We start from the raw sequence: 21343 nt of genomic DNA, 5'->3' as shown, positions 1-21343 counted from the left end.
AGCTGCTGTATCTTTGCACATTGTTGCCAATCAATTGAAATGAGATGCTATATTCTGTTTACTTTATCAATATTGTTGGCAGTCTGCCATTCCAAAACCCTCCTTCAAGTTCTGATATAATGTTTGAACGGCTGGACAATCTACTGTATATCACTCAACAGGGGTGAGTGTTACTATCTCCACATTTTTCCAGTAGCCTGGACATTTGCACAAAAGCACATTGTTTGGCAGACAAAAGAAATCTTGATTGTTACAAAGGAAAAAGGAGTGCCAAACCCATTCTGTTATGGGGCACAGTGTGACCTTCAGTCTAGCATTCACATAAATTATTACAAGTGCTCCACTTTAAAAAATACATGCTGGTATCAGCAATTGCAAAATTGCTCTTTTCCTAACAGAAATAAAGACAGCCCCTTGTCTTATATGGTCACAGTGGTGCACGGTCTGCTGTTCACATCCGCTGGTAAAAACTAATGGTACACTGTAATGGTCACTTCAACTGGCAGTGGACTTCCATATAACAGTTTGAGCTGTAATGTAATTGTACCCTTTGTTAGATTATCTGCTCACTTGACACAAATAAAAAATACAAGTACATAGTCTTTTCTATTGCATTTACCTGAATTACCAATTGTACAGCCACAATATGACAGCTGGCCTATGCTACCTGACAGTAAAAATGACCGTCTACTGCAATCAATTGTTACACTTATAGCCCACAAATGGAGGCAAATTACTATCAATAATGCAGTCGTGCACATTGCTGAAAGGCATATGAGAGAAATTATGTTAGCATTAACTGAAGAGATAATCCAGGTATGTATGCTAAAGATATGCTAGCAACGGTCCTACGACACTCCCCTGCAGCACACCTGAAATCACTCTTACTTCGGAAGACTTCTCCCCATTGGGAATGACATGCTGCGTTCTGTTATCTAGGAACGCTTCAATCCAATCACACAATTGGTCTGATAGTCCATATGCTCTTACTTTGTTCATTAAATGACTGTGGGGAACTGTATCAAACACCTTGTGGAAGTCAAGAAACATGGCATCTACCTGGGAACCCGTGTCTATGGCCCTCTGAGTCTCGTGGATGAATAGCATCAGCTGGGTTTCACATGATCATCTTTTTTGAAACCCATGCTGATTCCTACAGTCTCCAGAAAAGTCATTATACTCGAACATAATACATGTTCCAAAATTCTACAACTGATCAACGTTAGAGATATAGGTCCATAGTTCTGCACATCTGTTCAATGTCCCTTCTTGAAAACGGGGATGACCTGTGCCCTTTTCCAATACTTTGGAGCGCTACACTCTTCTAGAGACCTATGGTACACCGCTGCAAGAAGGGGAGCAAGTTCTTTCACGTACTCTGTGTAAAATCGAATTGGTATCCCATCAGGTCCAGAGGCATTTCCTCTTTTGAGCAATTTTAATTGTTTTTCTATCCCTCTGTCATCTATTTCGATAGCTACCATTTTGTCATTTGTGCGACAATCTAGAGAAGCAACTACAGTGCAATCTTCCTCTGTGAATAAGCTTTGGAAAAAGACATTTAGTATTTTGGCCTTTAGTCTGTCATCCTCTGTTTCAGTACCATTTTGGTCACAGTGTGTCTGGACCTTTTCTTTTGATCCACCTACCACTTTGACATAAGGCCAAAATTTCTTAGGATTTTCTGCCAAGTCAGTACATAGAACTTTACTTTAGAATTTGTTGAACACCTCTTGCATAGCCCTCCTCACACTACATTTCGCTTCGTGTAATTTTTGTTTGTCTGCAAGGCTTTGGCTATGTTTATGTTTGCTATGAAGTTCCCTTTGCTTCTGCAGCAGTTTTCTAACTCAGTTGTTGTACCATGGTGGCTCTTTTCCATCTCTTACGATTGTTATACTTATCTAATGCATATTGTACGATGGTTCTTAACTTTGTCCACTGATCCTCGACACTATTTATACTCAAGGTAAACCTTTTGTGTTGAGCCGTCAAGTACTCTGAAATCTGCTTTTTGTCACTTTTGCTAAACAGAAAAATCTTCCTACTGTTAACTGTTTCAAATAGTTCGGGTCTGTTTGTCACCAGAAGGTCTAATATGTTATCGCCATGAGTCGGTTCTCTGTTTAACTGCTCACGGTAGTTTTCAGATAATGCACTTAAAAATCACCGGATTCTTTGTCCCTGCCACCCGTTATAAATGTTTGAGTCTCCCAGTCTATATCTGGTAAATTAAAATCTCCACCCAAAACTATAACATGGTCGGGAAATCTACTTGAAATATTTTCCAAATTTTCCTTCAGGTGTTCTGCCACAACAGCTGCTGAGCCAGGGGACCTATAGAGACTCCAATTACCACGTTTGAATCTGCTTTAATCATGACCTTCACCCAAATTATTTCACATTTCGGATCTCTGTCAATTTCCTTTGATACTATTGCACTTTTTATAGCTATAAACACGCCTCCCCCTTCACTGTCCACCCTGTCTCTTCGGTATACGTCTGATTTCAGTCAACTTTCCATCCCTAGTACTATGTGGACATTGTGACCATTTATTAATGAGAGCAGTTCTGGGATATTTATATAGATGCTCCTGTAGTTTACTATTACCACATTAATATTGTCATTCTCTGTTGTGCTTTGCCTACTGCTACCTTGTCGCATCTCAGGTAGTGTCTTGTCGGGCCTGGGGAGGGAATTCTCTAACATGAAAAACCCACATGTGCACTCCACACATACTCTGCTACCCTTGTAGCCTCTTCCTGCATGTAGTGCACACCTGACCTATTCAGGGGGATCCTACATTTCTCCACCCGATAGCGGAGGTCGAGAAATTTGCACCCCAGATCTCCACAGAATCTTCTGAGCTTCTGGTTTAAGCCTTCCACTCGATATTGTCTGAGCCTCTGGTTTAAGCATTCCACTTGGCTCCAAAACAGAGGATCACGATCGGTTCTGGTAATGACACTACAAATATTTAGCTCAGATTCCACCCCATGAGCAAGGCTATCCACCTTCACCAACTTCGCCAACCGCCTGACTGAACTGAGGATGGCTTCTGAACCCAGACGGCAGGAGTCATTGGTGCCAACATGAGCAACAATTTGCAGTCGGGTACACCAGTGCTCTCTATCGCCACTGCCAGGGCTTCACCAATGAGACCCCCAGCAAGCAGACAGAGTGAACACTGGCCTTCTTCCCCGACCTTTCCGCTATTTTCCTAAGGGGCTCCATCACCCGCCTAACATTGGAGCTACCAATCACTAATAAACCCCTCCCCTCGTGTGCCTGCTCGGACCTTGCTGAAGGAGCAGCCACATGTCCACTCACAGGCAGAGCGGGCGATGCCACATGACCAGCCTCCACATTGACCCTCCGCCTTGTGCGATGTGAATGCGTTTGAACCCACCACTCCCCTTGGGGAGAGGGTGGTCCAGCATCGCCCAGTACCCGCGAAGATGTCTCGACAGCAGGGACCGGGTGTACCATGTGACTCCCCACTGCCGCTACACTCCGAGGTAGCAGCCTGAAGACGGCTGACCGTGGCCATCAGCACATTCAGCTGTTCGTGAACAGTGGCCAGCTCCTCCTATGTCCGTACACAGCAGTCACACATCCTATCCGTCCTAAGAAATCAACAATTTACTGTAGAGAGTTAAGTAATCAACTTTTAACTAGGCTGCTAATTCACTAAAGGTGGCTGATAGCTGACTAAACTGTGGTTACCAGACACTTCTTGCCGGAAACAATGAAAATAAGAACTAACTGTCTCTGTACTGTATTCAAAACAAACTCGAAATCTATGGAACACTATTACTAGTAATCGAAAATTAAAGCTTCCTAAAAGCAAAAACACATGGAAAAAGAAGTAACAAGTAAGGAAAACACAGTTAATACTTAAATTTATGTAGCTTGCTGCACAGGAGATGTGAAGCATATGGCAGTTACAACTTCATGTTTTATTGAACATATTAATCATTACTGTTAGATACAATGTTACCCTTCAGACAAATGCCTTCAGAAAAAGACTTCCAAACAATTGACTCTATATTCGATGTTAACAAATTTCTCTTTTTAAGAAACTGTGTTCTTGTGACTGTCAGTCTACATTTTGTTTCCTCTTTACTTCCGTCGTCATCATTATTTTATCACCCAGATTACAAAAGTCATCATCTATTTTAGTGTCTCATTTCCTAATCTACTTCCCTCAGCACTGCCTGATTTAATTTGACAACATTCCATTACCCTTGTTTTGCTTTTGTTAATGTTCATCTTATATCTTACTTCCACGACAGCGTCCATCCTGTTCATTTTCAAATCCTTTGCTGTCTCTAACTGAATTACAATGCCTGATTCCACAGGGAAACTGTTGTGCCCAATGACTGTATTCATTTGAAGTAGTAAAGGGTACAGCAACCAGTTGCGATGATGTTCATTTCGAAGCTAGATTTTGGTCACTGAGTCACATTGAAGAGGTTTATTTCATATTTAGATTTCAGTCACTATGTGGCACAAACCATGGCCAAACAGTGACCGAAACCTAGAAATGAAGTAAACATGACTGTGACTGACTGACTGATGTACCCATCACTACTTAGAATTACAATGTCATTGGCAAACCTCAAAGTGTTTGTTTATTCTCATTGAGCTTTAATTCCTTCTCCAAATTTTTATTTGGATTCCTTCACTACTTGCTTGTTCAAAGTTTAATTACAAAAAAATGCCAACTCTCACAAAGCATTTACACAGTATGGTGGTGGTGGTTAGTGTTTAACGTCCCGTCGACAACGAGGTCATTAGAGACGGAGCGCAAGCTCGGGTTAGGGAAGGATTGGGAAGGAAATCGGCCGTGCCCTTTCAAAGGAACCATCCCGGCATTTGCCTTAAACAATTTAGGGAAATCACGGAAAACCTAAATGAGGATGGCCGGAGATGGGATTGAACCGTCGTCCTCCCGAATGCGAGTCCAGTGTGATAACCACTGCGCCACCTCGCTCGGTACACAGTATGTTATGCTGCTCAGGTGTTTAGTACAAGGGTGAAAAATATCTCAAATATCATTGACCACTTACCTTTGTATGGAAAATGATGTTGGCTGAGAAGCCAGAGCTGGAAGTTAGAGTTACTTTGCCACCCAGTTCAACCCAAGGTACAGAGAGTATAGACCGTGCATATACAGCTGGCAGTGAAAATGTATATTTTTCCTTATGCACGCCTAGGTAAAGATTTATCTCTCCAATCATATTTGCTCCTATTGACATGCCTGAGAAGTTGGATTTGGTCCATATAGATGCATTTAGGCATATGTTTTTAGATGGGCATTCAACATAGAATGCAGTGACTGAAAAAAAGAATGAAAATTATATAGTACAGAAATTAATAGAGAATATTCATTCAAAACAACAAAATTAAAAGTATGTCCCTTCTTTGCATCAGCAAACTACAATGATTCTGAAACATTCTTGCTTTTACCTAGGTGACATATATGAAACTGGCATTCAAAATACTTAATCTATGATAGAAATTAATTGTTCATATAAAATACTTCAGACAACCTACACCAACTCTGCACAACTTTTAAAGTTGCAAATTTATTTTGTTGTTCTCTAAAATAATATTAAATTTCTAACAAAAAAGAAAAATAATGCTCATTCACTGAAGATCAGGGAATTATTTAATATCAAAGGGAGGAAAGAACATAGAATGTGGAGAAAAACAGAAAATCATTAAGAGTAAAGTAAGAATAATTTTGACGAATAATCTCTACTAATAATAAAATTGCAAAACTGTTGTGTCTGTCTCTGTCTGAACACGCTAACCTCCAAAACTACTATAGGAATTTTCATGGAGTTTTCATAGGTAACTTGAGAATAGCTTGGGGCAACATATAGACTTTATTTCATCAAAATCAAAACACACAAAAAAAGATATTTTAATTTAAAATTTTGTATAAAGGTGTCTGCAAAGCTAGGGTACACAGGTATACTGATTTTGCTTTGTGCACTAAAAATTTCACAAAATTGCTTTGCTTCTTTCAATATGTTTTATTTATATTTGACTTCTTGGCTAGGAAAAATGAATTTATTTAGTTTGCTCTGTGATTTGGGTGCCTGCTTGTTAAATTTTGATTTTTTTGTTTATGAATAAAACTATCTAGAAAATAGTCAAGTCTTTCTGAATACACCAGAATAGATAAAAGACTGAGGATTATGCAGTCTCAAGATCCAATGAAGATTGCGAGGTGCGACATGCTGTGGCTCAAAAGCATTAGGCTCAACTCGCTCTATGGGAACTCCTCCTGAAAGTGAGGTGCGACATAAAGCAACCTTTGGCATGCCACAGAGGAGTGTTATGGGACCATTGCTTTTCACAATATATATAAATGACCTAGTTGATAGTGTCGGAAGTTCCATGCGGCTTTTCGCAAATGATGCTGTAGTATACAGAGAAGCTGCAGCATTAGAAAATTTCAGCGAATATATTACAGGTATCGAATATATTGCTTCCCCCTACTTATACCTCCCGAGGAGATCACGAATGTAAAATTAGAGAGATTCGAGCACTCACGGAGGTTTTCTGGCAGTCGTTCTTCCTGCAAACCATATGCAACTGGAACAGGACAGGGAGGTAATGACAGTGGCATGTAAAGTGCCCTCCGCCACACACCGTTGGGTGGCTTGTGGAGTATAAATGTAGAGGTAGATAACTCTTGATTGAGAGCATTGTGCATTATCTCACTCCTCATAAGCCTTCACTCAAAGATGCTGTAAGTTACTTCTCTTCAACTTATCATCATAGAAGTACATTTTAAGCACCCTACAGTAGTGTTTGTCATGGGCTACTGTAGCCTGACTGTGACTACTCCTAACATAAGTTTCACAGAAGCTCAAAATTTAGTGCGGATGTCAATGCGAGATGCTTTTAATAGTTTCCCCAATGAAACATTGTCTCAAAATATGGTAGAAAAATCAAAGAGATTCTGGTCATATGTAAAGTACACCAGTGGCAAAAAACAGTTTATACCATCACTGGGCGATAGCAATGGAAATGTTACCAATGATGGAGTCACTAAAGCAGAGTTACTAAATACAGTTTCCCGTAATTCCTTCACTAAAGAAGATGAAGTAAATATTCCAGAATTCAAAACCAGAACAGCCGTTAGCATGAGTGACATTAAAGTAGGTATCTTAGGTGTTACGAAACAACTCAAATCACTTAAGAAAGGCAAGTCTTCCAGTCCAGATGGTATACCAATCAGGTTCCCTTCAGAGTATGCAGACACAATAGCGCCTTTCTTAGCTATCACATACAACCGCTAACTTGACGAAAAGTCTGTTCCTAAAAACTGGAAAGTAGCACAGGTCACACCAATACTCAAGAAAGGAAATAGGAGTAACCCATTGAATTACAGACCCATATCACTGACCTCAATTTGCAGTAGGATTTTGGAGCATATACTGTACTTGAACATTACGAATCACCCTGAAGAAAATGACTTATTGATACATAACCAACACGGATTCTGAAAATATTGTTCTTGTACAACACAGCTAGCTCTTTACTCCCATGAAGTAATGATTGCTGTCGACAAGGAATCTCAAATCAATTCCATATTCCTAGATGTTCAGAAGGCTTTTGATACCACTCATCACAAGCGACTATTAATCAAATTGTGCGGATATGGAGTATCGTCTCAGTTGTGTGACTGGATTCGTGGTTTCCTCTCAGAGAGGTCACAGTTCACAGTGATAGAAAGTAAATCATCGAGTAGAACAGAAGTTATGTCTGGCATTCCTCAAGGTAGTGTAACAGGCCTTCTGCTGTTCCTGATTTACATAAATGATCTAGGTGATAATCTGAGCAGCCCCCTTAGATTGTTTGCAGATGACGCTGTAATTTAGCATCTAGTAAAATCATCAGATGATCAATTCCAATTACAAAATGATCTAGAGAGAATTTCTGTGTGGTGCAAAAAGTGGCAATTGGCACTAAACAAAGAAAAGTTTGAGGTCATCCACATGGGTACTAAAAGAAATCTGATAAATTTTGCATATATGATAAATCGCACAAATCTAAGGACTGTCAATTCGACTAAATTCCTAGGAATTAGAATTACGAGCAACTTAAATTGGAAAGACCACATAGATAATACTGTGGGGAAGGCGAAACAAAGACTGCGCTTTGTTGTCAGAACACTTAGAAGATGTGACAAACCCACTAAGGAGACAGCCTACATTACACTTGTCCATCCTCTGCTGGAATACTGCGGCGCAGTATGCGGTATGGGATCCTTATCAGTTAGGATTGACGGAGGACATCGAAAAAGTGCAAAGAAGGGCAGCTCGTTTCATGTTATCACGCAATAGGGGTGAGTGTGTCACTGATATGATACACGAGTTGGGGTGGCAGTCACTGAAACAAAGGTAGTTTTCTTTGCGGCGAGATCTATTTACAAAATTTCTATCACCAACTAACTTCCTCTTTTGAATGTGAACATATTTTGTTGACACCCACCTACATAGGGAGAAATGATCATCATAATAAAATAAGAGAATGGAAAGATTTAGGTGTTCCTTTTTCCCATGCACCATTCAAGATTGGAATGATAGAGAAGTAGTATGAAAACAGTTCGATGAACCCTCTGGCAGGCACTTATGTGTGAATTGCAGAGTAACCATGTAGCTGTAGATGTAGATATAATTCCTGCTTTGTTCTACATGATATCCTTATCCCACTTGTCAGCCACCCGGGCTGCCTTTTACTGCTAGTACCACATTTAGAATGTACTAATGGAAAGCAACTCTCAAAGAGCATGAGAAATGTGTTAAGGAAAGCATTATATTTGTCATCTATGTTATGGGCACTATAAACCTCTTGCCACTCTTGTTCCTTGATGAGGTTTAAAGAACTCTCCATTGCTGCTGGATTAACTTTCCTACATAGTCTGTAATTATATGAGACATTTGACTGAGTACAAAAGTGTTTTAGTGTTAAAATTTGTGCATTATGGTCTGAAATGCCATTCACCCTATTACTAACAGAATGCCCATCTACCATGAAACATCTAAGGACTTAAATGGAATACTGTTTTTTTTTTTTTACGTACATGGCCACTCCCCCACCCCGCAAGGGACTCCTCGAAAAACAGCCAGCTAATCTGTATCCTGGTAAAGGAAGCCTCCTAATTGTCAAATTATTTAAGTGGTGTTCTGATATACCAATAATTTCAGAGTCAACATCTATAAGCGGGCCACTACGAATGTAGTGCGGGACAATACATTGAGAATGTGGGTTTTGCGGGAGGTATGCCAGAGATAAATCCCTGCAGTCGCGCCATCCTCTGTGTCCTCGGTGGCTCAGATGGATAGAGCGTCTGCCATGTAAGCAGGAGATCCCGGGTTCGAGTCCCGGTTGGGGCACACATTTTCATCTGTCCCCGTTGACGTATATCAACCAGTAAGCAGCTAAGGGTGTTCATTTCATTGTAATTTCAGTTCATTAACTATATCTCTAATACCTCTTATATTTAGATGAAACATGCTAATTCCTTCTCTACTTAGAAACATGACATCCTCTGAAGGTGAGCCCTTTGTTAGAGGGACTTCCTTTAAGCAGGTATACCTATCAGCTGACTTCAATCTAAAAAAGGTGCAGCTCTAACACCGACCACTACAGGAATTTTTCCATGAATGATCCCACCACCACCCATTAAACTGTGACCTATAAGCTTTTCCAGCCTCCGCTTCCCAAACCTATTGAGGTGCAGGGAATTCCCAGTGAAACCAGATCTACTGATAGACTCAACTGGCACCACTGAAATGTGCCCATGTCCTCTGCCATCAGTGACCTGAACTCTCCTAATACATAAAGGCTTTTCCAATCAATCACATCTACAACTGATGATTTGGGTGCATTCCTCATGATATCATTCTATAATAATATGTCTAGGCAATTAATCTAGTAAATGAATGCAGAAGCACACAGCTAACACTGTACCCTAAAATCACCAGATTTTCCTTTAATGTTTGATGAGCATCCTTGAAATACTCTTATGATTATTAAATGAACCTGTAACAAAGCACACTGCTGTTCTTTGGATATTCTACATCTCCTCTGTAAATTCCACCAGGTAAATGTACCACAATGCAGAGCAACAGTCAAGAACTGGTTGAATTTGGGCATTGTAGGTTGCCTCCTTCGTGACTGAACTTCACTTCTGTTCTTCCAATGAATCTCAGTCTCGCATCTGCCTTTTCTAAAACTTTATTTGTATGGTTGTTCCAATTTAAATTGCTCTGCATGCATACTGCTAGATGTTTGATGGTTATGTCTGTTTCAAGTGACACATCACCAAATATATGCATCATAACAAATGAACATGATGGAGTATGTGACGCTATCGAACAGTAATTTTTATATATCATGAATAGCAACTGTGAATGACACTCCTCGTATTAAGGCACACCATTTATAGATTTTGATAAATTTATGATGAATTCTTGCCATCCAAGATCGTGTATTGGGTTCTATTCAGGAAAAAATGTCCAAATCAATTACCTATTTAAGAAAATACTCTCTGTGCTTGTATACATGTGATCAGTTGACCCTGTGATATGGTGCTTAGTTCCTTTCAGATATACTGGATGGATGGAACCTGTATATTCATCAATACCATTTGCAAGATATCATATTTGGGGAAAAAAATTAGGAATGGCATTTACATGAGTGTGATTTCTTTAATCTGCTCTAAGTTTTGGAGAGATACCATCCCCTGCCCCCTTTCCTCCTCCTCCTGAATCATGTCTTACAAGAGACGTTTGAGCTAAATGTGAGGTATGGAGGGGACTTATTTTGCCACAAACGCAATGTGAAACTCTGCAGGAAATTTGTTAGAACACTTGACGTACCTATTTCTTTTCCAATTATCTGAGAGTTTGTGAAACAGTCAAATGATTATAGGTCATAATACCCTATCTGCCCAAATGCTTATTTTTTAAATTTAGATTTTATTTTACATCAACTCAATTTTGACTCCTGAACATTCAGTGTGTGTTTAATTATAGATTTTGAACCTCTAAGCAATGTTAAAATGCAATTAATTTTCCTAAAATTATTTGAAATACTGATTAATAATATCTGACTGTGGAAGCTATTTATGCCATTACATACAGTCCATCTAATTAATGAGCTATTATTAGATTTTGTCTGTTAATTGGTTTGTGGAGAATTTTCTGACCATAACAATTAAGCTGTGATGAAACTTCTTCATCCTTTATAGCCCTGCATGCAATGAACCTGTTCAGTGTACATCAAGTGGCAAGTTGAAATTTACATCAAAACTTTTTCACATGTCAAATCCACAATAAATGTTCCTATTTTATTTTGACTGTAGTTTGTTGGTAAAACTTGTCTCTCTTCTGGCAGAGCTTCAAAAGCCAGCACGCTACAACGCCAAGTAAGGTAGCTGGCAGAGAATGCACTCCCTTATATTCTGAATTTATTGACGGTCTCCACCGCCAATAATGTGGCTGTCCCAGGCAACATTTTTCAAATTAAATTCACATCCAGCTACAGCCACATGAGCACAGTACTTTCATGCCACTCAGTTCAAGCAGTCTCTTCAATGATTCTAAAAATGAATGAGGTAGATAATAAAAACACTCTGTTACTAATCTTTGTCCATCTCATCTATTTTAGTCAATATAAGTTCATGGTTTGACTGAAATTTGATAAGCACAATAACCAAGGGCACATCAAGGAGTCACCTTTTCAACGAAGTTGTGAAAGGAGGAAGACACTATGCACTGCGGATCACAAATTTAAACCAACTGCCAGCAATATCCATGGACTTTTCCATAAAATTTGTCTGTTCATTCAAAATTATCTAGTATCAACTAATTGTATACTCTGTGAGAAAGGGACACTACCACAAAAGAAACCATGCATGACCTCAAAGTTAAGTTACGCTTGTAAGAAATGATGATGTGTATTTGTAAGCCAATACAAAAAACAGTCTAAGCAACAGTGGAAACAAGCAGTTCTCTCTTCCAAACAACCATAGAATAGTAGGAGATCATGGTATGACATGAGGATGAAAAAGAAGGAGTGAAGAGCACTTACTTTATTGCTACAGTGACCTGCTGCACGACTTGTGAAAATGTCTTCCTTTTCTGTCTTACTTTAGAAAAAAAATGATAGTGTAGAGTTACATAAATCAATAACCATTAATAAATGGGTAACAAACATGGTCATTAAGAGTCTCTGACAGTGTCCAAACACACCTGATTTCAAAATGATTTTTTTAAAAAATAATAAAGGGGCTATTATGAGCCAGTGTTCACAACAGAAGGTGTTTCCCAGTATATGAATCTCACACAATAAATTGTTTCATTACAAAAAAAATCTGAGCTGAACTTTGAAAAAATATTATCTTCAACACATCACAATCATAATGCACATTGATCAATTCATTAGCTGGTTGCTTAATTTCATATTCCATCTATTATTTACGCAGTTTGTACTGCAGTGATGTAGAATGAGTAAGATTAAATGCCATCTGTCATGACTATATTTATATTTAACAATAAAAGAAAACTTTTGGTTACTATACAATACATATCACTAGCCTTACTTACGAATATGTCTACAAGAAAGGAAGACTTAGTCAGAAGAAACAGTTTTAACTTTGATTTAAAATTTGCTTCACTACTTGCCGGAAATTTGATACTCATATTACACAGTTATCATTATACTTATATTAGAAAATGATTAAGGAACTTTGTGACTACATATTACAGACCTGACCTATTGACAGGTTTAGTGCAAAATAATGGCTGGCTCTGAGCACTATGCGACTTAACTTCTGAGGTTATCAGTTGCCTAGAACTTAGAACTAATTACGCACTGAATTGCAGGAACAGTTTATTAATCTAATTGTGCCCTAACAGTGGGCACCTACAACAATTATTAGATGCATAGATGGTAACTGGAGATACACCAAATATATGGATGTCACTTCGGGAATGTCTACCACACAGGCATGAAAAAGCTTGGTCCATGTGGAGGTCAATGAAAATACCAGACACTAGTGTTGGCAGCCACAGGGACAACCAAAGAAATGAGTCTTTCTTATGTGATTGGGCCACCTTCCTGCTTCTTGGTCTACTGGTTAGTGTTACTAATGCAGAGAGAATGGCGTTTATTTGTGATGACCACCTCAGAGTTTTTTGTTGGGAAAATGTCTGGCTTGGCATCTATTCATACTCAGCCTCTCAGAGGCCAAATAAGTTTAATAAAAATGTTAGTGAAACTGACATGAAAAATGCAAAAGTGCCAACAAATTTAAAGGCTTGCACCAACTTGAAAGCCATACAACATTTTTTAATGCTGTACTTGTGTCTCATTCCATAGAACATGTCCTTTCCTTGAGAAAATGGTGGTAAGTGAAAGTAATACTACAACAGTAGTAATTTTTTTTATTTTGCATAGAAATAATTGAAGATCAGTAATGCTATTGCTGATTCTATGGTCTTCAGTCTGAAATCTGGTAAGATACAGTTCTTAATTCTAGTTTATCCTGTGCAAGCCTTTTCATCTCTGCAAATTACTGCAACCTACATCCATGTGAAACTACTTGTTGTAACCAAGACTTTGTCTACCTCTACTACTCTACTATTTTTGCTCCCCTAAACTTCAGTCCATTGCCAGATTAAGTATTCTTTGATGCCTTGAGATGTGTCATATCAACTGGTCTCTTCTTCTAGTCAAGCTGTAGCATACATTTCTTTTATCACCAATTCAGTATCTTCTCATTAGTTATGCGATCTATCCATCTAGCCTTCAGCATTCTTCTGTAGAACAACATTTCAAAAACTTTTATTCTCTTCCTGTCTGAATCATTTATCATCCATGTGTCACTTCTGTGCAAGGTTACACTCCAGACAAATACCTTCGGAAAAGACTTCCTCACACACGAATTTATGTTCAACATTAACAAACTATTCTTTTTCAGAAACGTTTCTCTTGGTATTGTGTCTGCATTTTATATCATCAGTTCCTTGGCTGCCCAAATATCAAAATTCGTCTACTACCTTCAGCGTCATCATCCTAATTTAATCCCTTCGGCATTATCTGATTTGATTCAACTACTTTCCATTAGTGGTGCTTTATCTTTTTTGATACTCATCTTATGACCTCTTTTCAAGGCACCATCCAGTCTTTTCATCTGATCTGTCAACTCCTTTGCTGTCTCTGCCAGTATAACAATATCACCGGTAACATCAAAGTCTTTATTTCCTCTATTCCAAATTTCTCTTTGGTTTCTTTTACTGCTTGCTCAGTGTACAGACTGAATAATATTGGGGATAAGCTACAACATTGTCTCATTCCTTTCTCAAATACTGCTTCCCTTTCATGACATTTGACTTACTACTGTAGTACAGTTTCTATACAAGTTGCAGATAACCCTTTGCTCCCTGTATTTTAGCCCTGCTAGTCTGAAACTTCCAAAGAGTCTATTCCTGTCAACATCGCGAAAAGCCCGTCTTCAGCCTATCTTGTAAGACAAGTCGTAGTGCCAGTACGGCCTCACATGTTCCTACATTTATTCAGAACTCAAACTTACATTCCCTGAGATTGGCTTGTACCATTTTCTTTTGTATATAATTTGGGTCAGTATTTTGCAACTATGACTTATTAAACTGGTGGTTCTGTGATATTTATACCTGTCAAAACCTGTGCTGTTTGGAATTGGAATCATTCACTACATTCTTCTGTGAGTAATCTTCATGTCTCAAATATCTTACATACCAGATGGAATATTTTCCTTTATGGTATATTCTCCCAAAGATCTCATTAATTTTGAGGGAATGTTGTCTACTCTAGGTACCTTGTTTCAATTTATGTCTTTCAGCGATCTATCAAATATTTTTCACAGTATATTTCCTACTACTTCCTCTTCTCTTTACATTAGATTGTACTCAAGTTTGTTTTCTTTGAAAGGCAGAAGGAATATACAGACAGGCTATATAGTCTTCCCTTTTTTGCTTACTACTGGCATTTTTATATTTTCTCCCCTCACCGATTAAATTCTGTATTTCCATGCGTTGTTGCCATTTTTTGGGGTGCACTCAGCCTCCTGATGCCAATTAAATAGCTACTCGACTGAACAGTAGTGGCTTCGGTCAAGAATACCATCATAACAACCGGGAGAGCGGTGTGTTGACCTCACGCCCCTCCTATCCGCATTCTCCACTGAGGATGACACGGCGGTCGGATGGTCCTGGTAGGCCACTCGTGGCCTGAAGACAGAGTACTTTTATCTCAGATATTATACAATGACTTCTGCTGGCCTTTTTCTTTTTGATGATATCATCATCTGCAAACATCACTATTTCATCTTCCCTTCCACCTTCTATTGTGTTCCTTTTCCTCATTTCAGTCACTCACAGATTAATGCTCCCTTTGGAATATTTTAACTTATTGATAAGTCCAGTGCTTGATTTTCTACTTTTCTGCAATTCCTTTAATTGGTTGGTTGGTTTATAAGAGGGGGAGGGGGAGGGGAGGGGGGGGGGAGGGAGGAACCTAACTGCTAGGTCACTGTCCCTCGTTTCAATTAAAATAATTCCACAGGGGTGGGAGTAAAATAAGTAAGACATACAAAACACAGCTGGAAGAAAGGGGAAATCCACAAGAATGACAGAAGGGCAACAAACACTAAAATGGACAAAATCAGACAAGAAAACCACAGAGACACGGAAGAAACATGGAGAAGACATCAAAACGAGAGGGCAGATTACCGTGGCTCATTCATTATGAGAATAAAAAGGAGAAGCCAGCCACTCTGCAACACATTAAAACCTCCACCCTAAAAGTACTAGGCTGGAGGACACGCAGGGACAAAGGACATGCGCTAAAACTTAGATCAAAGGATAAAACCCACCCTCATGAATACAACGTAAAACTAAAGCTGCTGTTGTGGCATTGTCACTCAACACTGAAGGTAGGGTGCTGGGAAAGTTAAAAGTCGTTAAAGAGTGGCTAAAAGTGGGCAGTCCAGCAAGAGATGGACGACCGTCACTTGTGAGCCACAGCGACACCAAGGTGGGTCCTCGTCACAGAGGAGGTAAACCAGCATTAGCCACATATGGCCGATGCAGAGCCAGCAGAGGACAACTGATTCCCTGCAAGAGGACCACATGGAAGACTTCCATACATTCATAGTCTCCTTAATGACACACAGTTTGTTGTGAGTACTGTTATACCATTCCGTCTCCCAAAGCCGAAAAACCCAACGGCGTAACACAAAACACAGGTCAATTTTGGAGATACCCATCTCCAGAAGCAGATTCTACATAGCCTGTTTGGCCAGCCTGTCTGCAAGTTCATTGCCTTGGATTCTGAGGCGTCCTGGGGTCCACACAAACACCACTGAACAACGAGATTGTTCCAGGTCATAGATGGGACTCCGGAATGGATTCTACCAAAGGATGGCAAGGGTAGCAATGATCGCGATAGCTTGTAGGCTGCTCAAGGAGTCAGTACACAGGAGAAATGACTCACCAGTGCATGAGTGGATGTGCTCAAGAACACGAGATATGGCTACCAGCTCTGCAGTGAAACCACTGCGGCAATCTGGCAAGGAGTTCTGTTCAATATGTCCTCCATGAACATACGCAAAGTCTATCAGGCACTGAAAACCAGTCGTAAAACCATCCCCATACACAGAAGGTGGGACCGACGGCCCTACAGCTGCTGCTACACCGTTAATATCCACTAAAAATAAAGAGACACTCAATACGGAGCCCTGCAGAATGCCATCCTCCTGATTACGGGATACGGGGGGGGGGGGGGGGGGGGGGGACTATGGGAGGCACAGACTTTGACATGGAAAGTACGGAGCGACAGGAAGTTTAGAATAAAAAATCGGGAGCGGGCCCCAGAGATCCCACTCATACAATGTGGCAAGGCTATGATATCGGCAGGTCAAAAACGATGTCAACCAGATGTTGGCATCTGGAAAAGGCTGTTCGGATGGCAGACTTAAGGCACACAAGATTATCAGTGGTAGAGCGACCCTGGCGGAAGCTGCCCTGACATGGAGCCAGTAGGCCATGTGACTCCAGGACCCAACCCAACTGCCGACACACCATATGTTCCAGCAGTTTACAAAGACAGTTGGTGACACTGATGGGCCAGTAGCTATCCACATGAAGCAGGTTTCGATCAGGTTTGAGCACCGGAATGATGGTGCTCTCCTGCCATTGCAATGAAAAGACGCCATCACACCAGATCCAGTTGAAGATGACGAGGAGCTGTCGCTTGTAGTCATATGAGAGATGTATAATCATCTGACTGAGGATCCGATCTGGCCCAGAAGCTGTGTTTGGGCAATGTGCAAGGGCGGTGAAGAGCTCCCACTCTGTAAATGGGCATTATGAGGTTCACTGTGACATGTAGTCAATGACAGGACTTTCCTTTCCATTCGCCGTTTGAGGGTGCGAAAGGCTGGGGGTAGTTCTCTGACACAGAGGTTCGAGCAAAGTGCTCAGCAATCACATTTGTGTCAGTAGATACCACGCCATTGACGTTTAATGTCAGGTTCACCTGTTGGGGTGTGGAACCCAAAAAGCTGTCTGATCTTTGTTCAGAGTTGGGAGTCGGGAAGGTGACGTATGGCACCCAATGGTCACCATATACCTCTCCCAACACCCTGTTTCCGTCATTTTATAAGCTGGCGAATGCGGGAATGGAGTCCCTTTAAGGCTATTAGGTGCTCTAGGGAAGTGTGCCGCTTATGTAACTGTAGAGCTCGCCAATGCTCTGTAATTGCCTGACTGACTTCTGGCGACCACCAAGGGACTCTTTCACTGGGAGCACCCTAAAGAACGACGAATCGCGTTTTCCACTGCAGAAACGATCATTGTAGTGACCTGCTCAACAACAACATCGATGGCACCATATGGCGGAGATTCAGCGGTGACAGCAGAGATGAAGGCCTCCCATTATGCCTTGTTTAAAGCCCACCTGGGTAGGTGTCCATGGGCATTACGCCAAGGGAATGACGGGAAGATGGGGAAGTGGTCACCAGCATTGTCATGTGCTCTCCAGTGGATAGATGGGAGAAGGCCAGGATGGCAAACCAAGAGGTCAATGGCCAAATATGTGCCATGTGCCACACTGAAATGTGTGGGGGCACCTGTATTTAAGAGGCAGAGGTCGAGTTGTGACAATAAATTTTCGACTTCCCTACCTCGGCCAGTAACCATGGTGCCACACCACAACGGATTACGCGCGTTAAAATGTCCCAGAAATAGGAAAAGTTAAGGGAGTTGATCAATCAGTGCAGCCAATACGTTCGGGGGTATTGCACCATCTGGAGGAAGACATACATTGCAGACAGTTATTTCCTGCGTCGTCCTTATCCTGACAGCCACAGCTTCAAGAGGGGTTTGAAGGGGCACAGGTTCACTGCATACAGAGTTCAGGACCTAAGCGTAAGCTCCACCTGACACTATTATAGTCACTATGGTTCCTGTAATATCCCTTATAACCACGGAGGGCAGGGGTTTGCATTGCCGGGAACCAGGTTTCCTGTAGGGCAATGCAGAAAGCAGGTGTAAAGCCTAACAGTTGCCGTAGCTCAGCCAGGTGGTGGAAAAAACCGCCGCAATTCCACTGGAGGGTTATGTGATCGGGAAACTGGGAAGGCCTGAAACACTCAATGAGGCAGTCTACGCCTCAGGGTCACCTGCTGCCACCAGATGAGTACCTGTGTGATCGACATCCATTGTGCCTGAGGGCCCAGCGAGATCTATGTCCTCAGTGGACACCAGAATCTCCACCTCATCCTCACACACAGAGCTCGTAGGTAATGGTGGTGTGGGTGCCACCACAGTGCCTTAGTTCTAAGGGGTCCTTTTCTTTTTAGGTTGGTTGGTTGGCTGGGAAAGGAGACCAGACAGCGTGGTCATCGGTCTCATCGGATTAGGGAAGGAAGTCGGCCGTGCCCTTTCAGAGGAACCATCCCGGCATTTGCCTGGAATGATTTAGGGAAATCACGGAAAACCTAAATCAGGATGGCCGGACACGGTATTGAACCGTCGTCCTCCCGAATGCGAGTCCAGTGTCTAACCACAGCGCCACCTCACTCGGTTTTCTTTTTAGGTTTTTCTCGCTGCTCCTTAGGTTTGTCCAGCTGGGAGGGCTTCATGGATTCAGTCTCAGGGAGGCCCTACGACCACCTACCTGTGGTTGCTTCAACCACTGGCGGGTGTCAACCACTGGTAGGAATGGGGTGAACCAAGCGATCCCTTCCTGGCGAGAGGAGCCGAAGAAGTCTTATGCTTCTCCGGCTGAGAAGTTGGGATTTGGACTGACATCCCTGATGGTTGGGGGGAGGGGGGAGGGGAGGTGACTGGGTGGCTACTGAAGTAGGTTGTGCAGGAGCAACAGGGAGGGAAGTGCCTCCCACCATCAAGTGGGCAGGTGGAGTCTGATGGGACTGAGAGCCACGGTGGAACGGAAGATGGTAGAACCGCTGTCATAGTGGCAGCGAAGGTTGACATCATATGCACAGGATGTAACTTCTCATTATTTTCTCTTGGCCTCAGTGTACGTCAGTCGGTCCAGGGTCTTGTATTCAATTATTTTTCTTTCTTTCTGGAGAATCCTGCAGTCTGGCTAGCAAGTCAAATGGTGCTCTCTGCAGTTGACACAGATGGGAGGTGGGGCACAGAGAGTAATGGGATGTGAAGGTCGTCCAAAATCCTTACAGGTGACACTAGAAGTACAGCAAGAAGACATATCGCCAAACTTCCAGCACTTAAAGCACCGCATTGGGGAGTGATATACGGCTTTACATCACAGGGGCAGACCATCACCTTGACGTTCTAGGGTAAAGTGTCACCCTCAAAATCCAAGATGAAGGCATCTGTGACAACTTGATTATCCCTCGGACTCCGGTGGACATGCAGGACAAAATGGACACCTCCCCACTCTAAATTGGCGTGCAGCTCATCGTCAGACTGCAAAAGAAGGTCCCTCTGAAATATGATACCCTGGACCATATTTATGCTCTTATGGGGCGTGATGGAAACAAAAACAACCTCCAGCTTGTCACAGACAAGTAGTGCCCATGACTGAGCAGAGGATGCTATTTTGATCAAGACCGACCCTAACTGTATTTTGGACAAGCCCTCTCCATACTTACCCTCTAAATGCTCCACAAAAAACTGAGGTTTCATTGACAAGAAAGTTTCATCATCAGCTCTCGTACATACGAGGTACCAGGGTGAATAAGCTTCACTGCCATCCTTAGCCTGGCATTCCTCCCATGGTGTGTCGTCGGGGAGGGGTGGGGGTGGGGGGTGGGGGGGTGCAATTTCGTATTTCTTAACATTGAAGTTACACCTTGACTGCTTTGAGACTGCTGGTGTTTGACCACCAGCAAGAGATGACGTATTACACTTCATGGCAAGTCATCCGCCCTTACGCCACCCACTCCGACCAGGGGCCCTCCCCATGGGCACCACCCAGCCACAGCAAAAGCCACCTGGCAGGATGCCCATTGCTGGGAGTCTTGATGCCCCAGGGTGACTGGCATCTACTACTCTTTGGCATACATGGAGAGTTAACAGCACAGACATCAGCAGAGCGATCCTTGTGCGGTCAGGGGGCTACAACCAACAGGTTACATGGCGGCCTCACCACAATGGACTGGCTACCGCACTGGATATCAGCCGCAAACGAGTTAAGAAGTCGATTATCATCAACAGTGCAGAAAGCATGATACTGCACAGAGCACAGAGGAAAATGCACCAAGGAGGGTGACCTCGCCCGACAGCTGGAGAATGAGCGGAAGAGCAAATCCACGTCGATGAAGGATGTGAGAGGTATCGGTGCATGATGGACATTGTGCACCTTCCCCAATTGGCTCGCTCCTTGGAAAAATTTTGAAAAAAATGGAGCTCAAACCCTACAGGGGACCATCACATAAAGGCCAAAACTTGTGAGACTCCATTTAGTTGCCTCTTACGACAGCAGGAATACCTTGGTCCTATTCTAATCCCTGGACCCACAGAGGAGAATTTCTTTAGTTTTGATCAGCAGTTCATAATAAGTAAATTACGGCCTGGTCTAACTCCACGCATGTCACTGGAAACATTCTGATGTTTAAAATCTGCTTTCAAAATCTCTATATTACCATTACATAATCTGTGTGAAACTATCCAATGGCTCCAGGACTCTTCCATATATACAATCTTCTTTCACAATTCTTAAACCAATTCTTAGCAACGATTAAATTATATTCTGTGCAAAATTCTTCCAGGTGCCTTCCCC

At 41.7% G+C, this 21343-nt stretch overlaps 1 protein-coding gene and 1 non-coding gene across 5 annotated transcripts in view; one reads left to right on the top strand and one right to left on the bottom strand.

The window, feature by feature from the left end:
* LOC124721942 (oxysterol-binding protein-related protein 11-like) overlaps nucleotides 1–21343 on the bottom strand; it is a 191102-nt gene that overhangs the window by 48658 nt on the left and 121101 nt on the right. For all 4 annotated transcript variants that reach the window (XM_047247099.1, XM_047247100.1, XM_047247098.1 and 1 more), the window contains one exon: nucleotides 5074–5342. In XM_047247099.1, the coding sequence (XP_047103055.1) occupies nucleotides 5074–5342 (269 nt within the window). The remainder of the gene's footprint in view (nucleotides 1–5073; nucleotides 5343–21343) is intronic.
* Trnat-ugu lies at nucleotides 9347–9420 on the top strand. The gene has a single exon. It is a non-coding gene; the product is annotated as a tRNA-Thr (tRNA).

This window comes from Schistocerca piceifrons, chromosome X (assembly GCF_021461385.2).
Source record: "Schistocerca piceifrons isolate TAMUIC-IGC-003096 chromosome X, iqSchPice1.1, whole genome shotgun sequence".
Lineage (NCBI taxonomy): Eukaryota > Metazoa > Arthropoda > Insecta > Orthoptera > Acrididae > Schistocerca > Schistocerca piceifrons.
The sequence above is the reverse complement of the archived record's forward strand: the minus strand, read 5'-3'. Positions and strand labels throughout refer to the sequence as shown.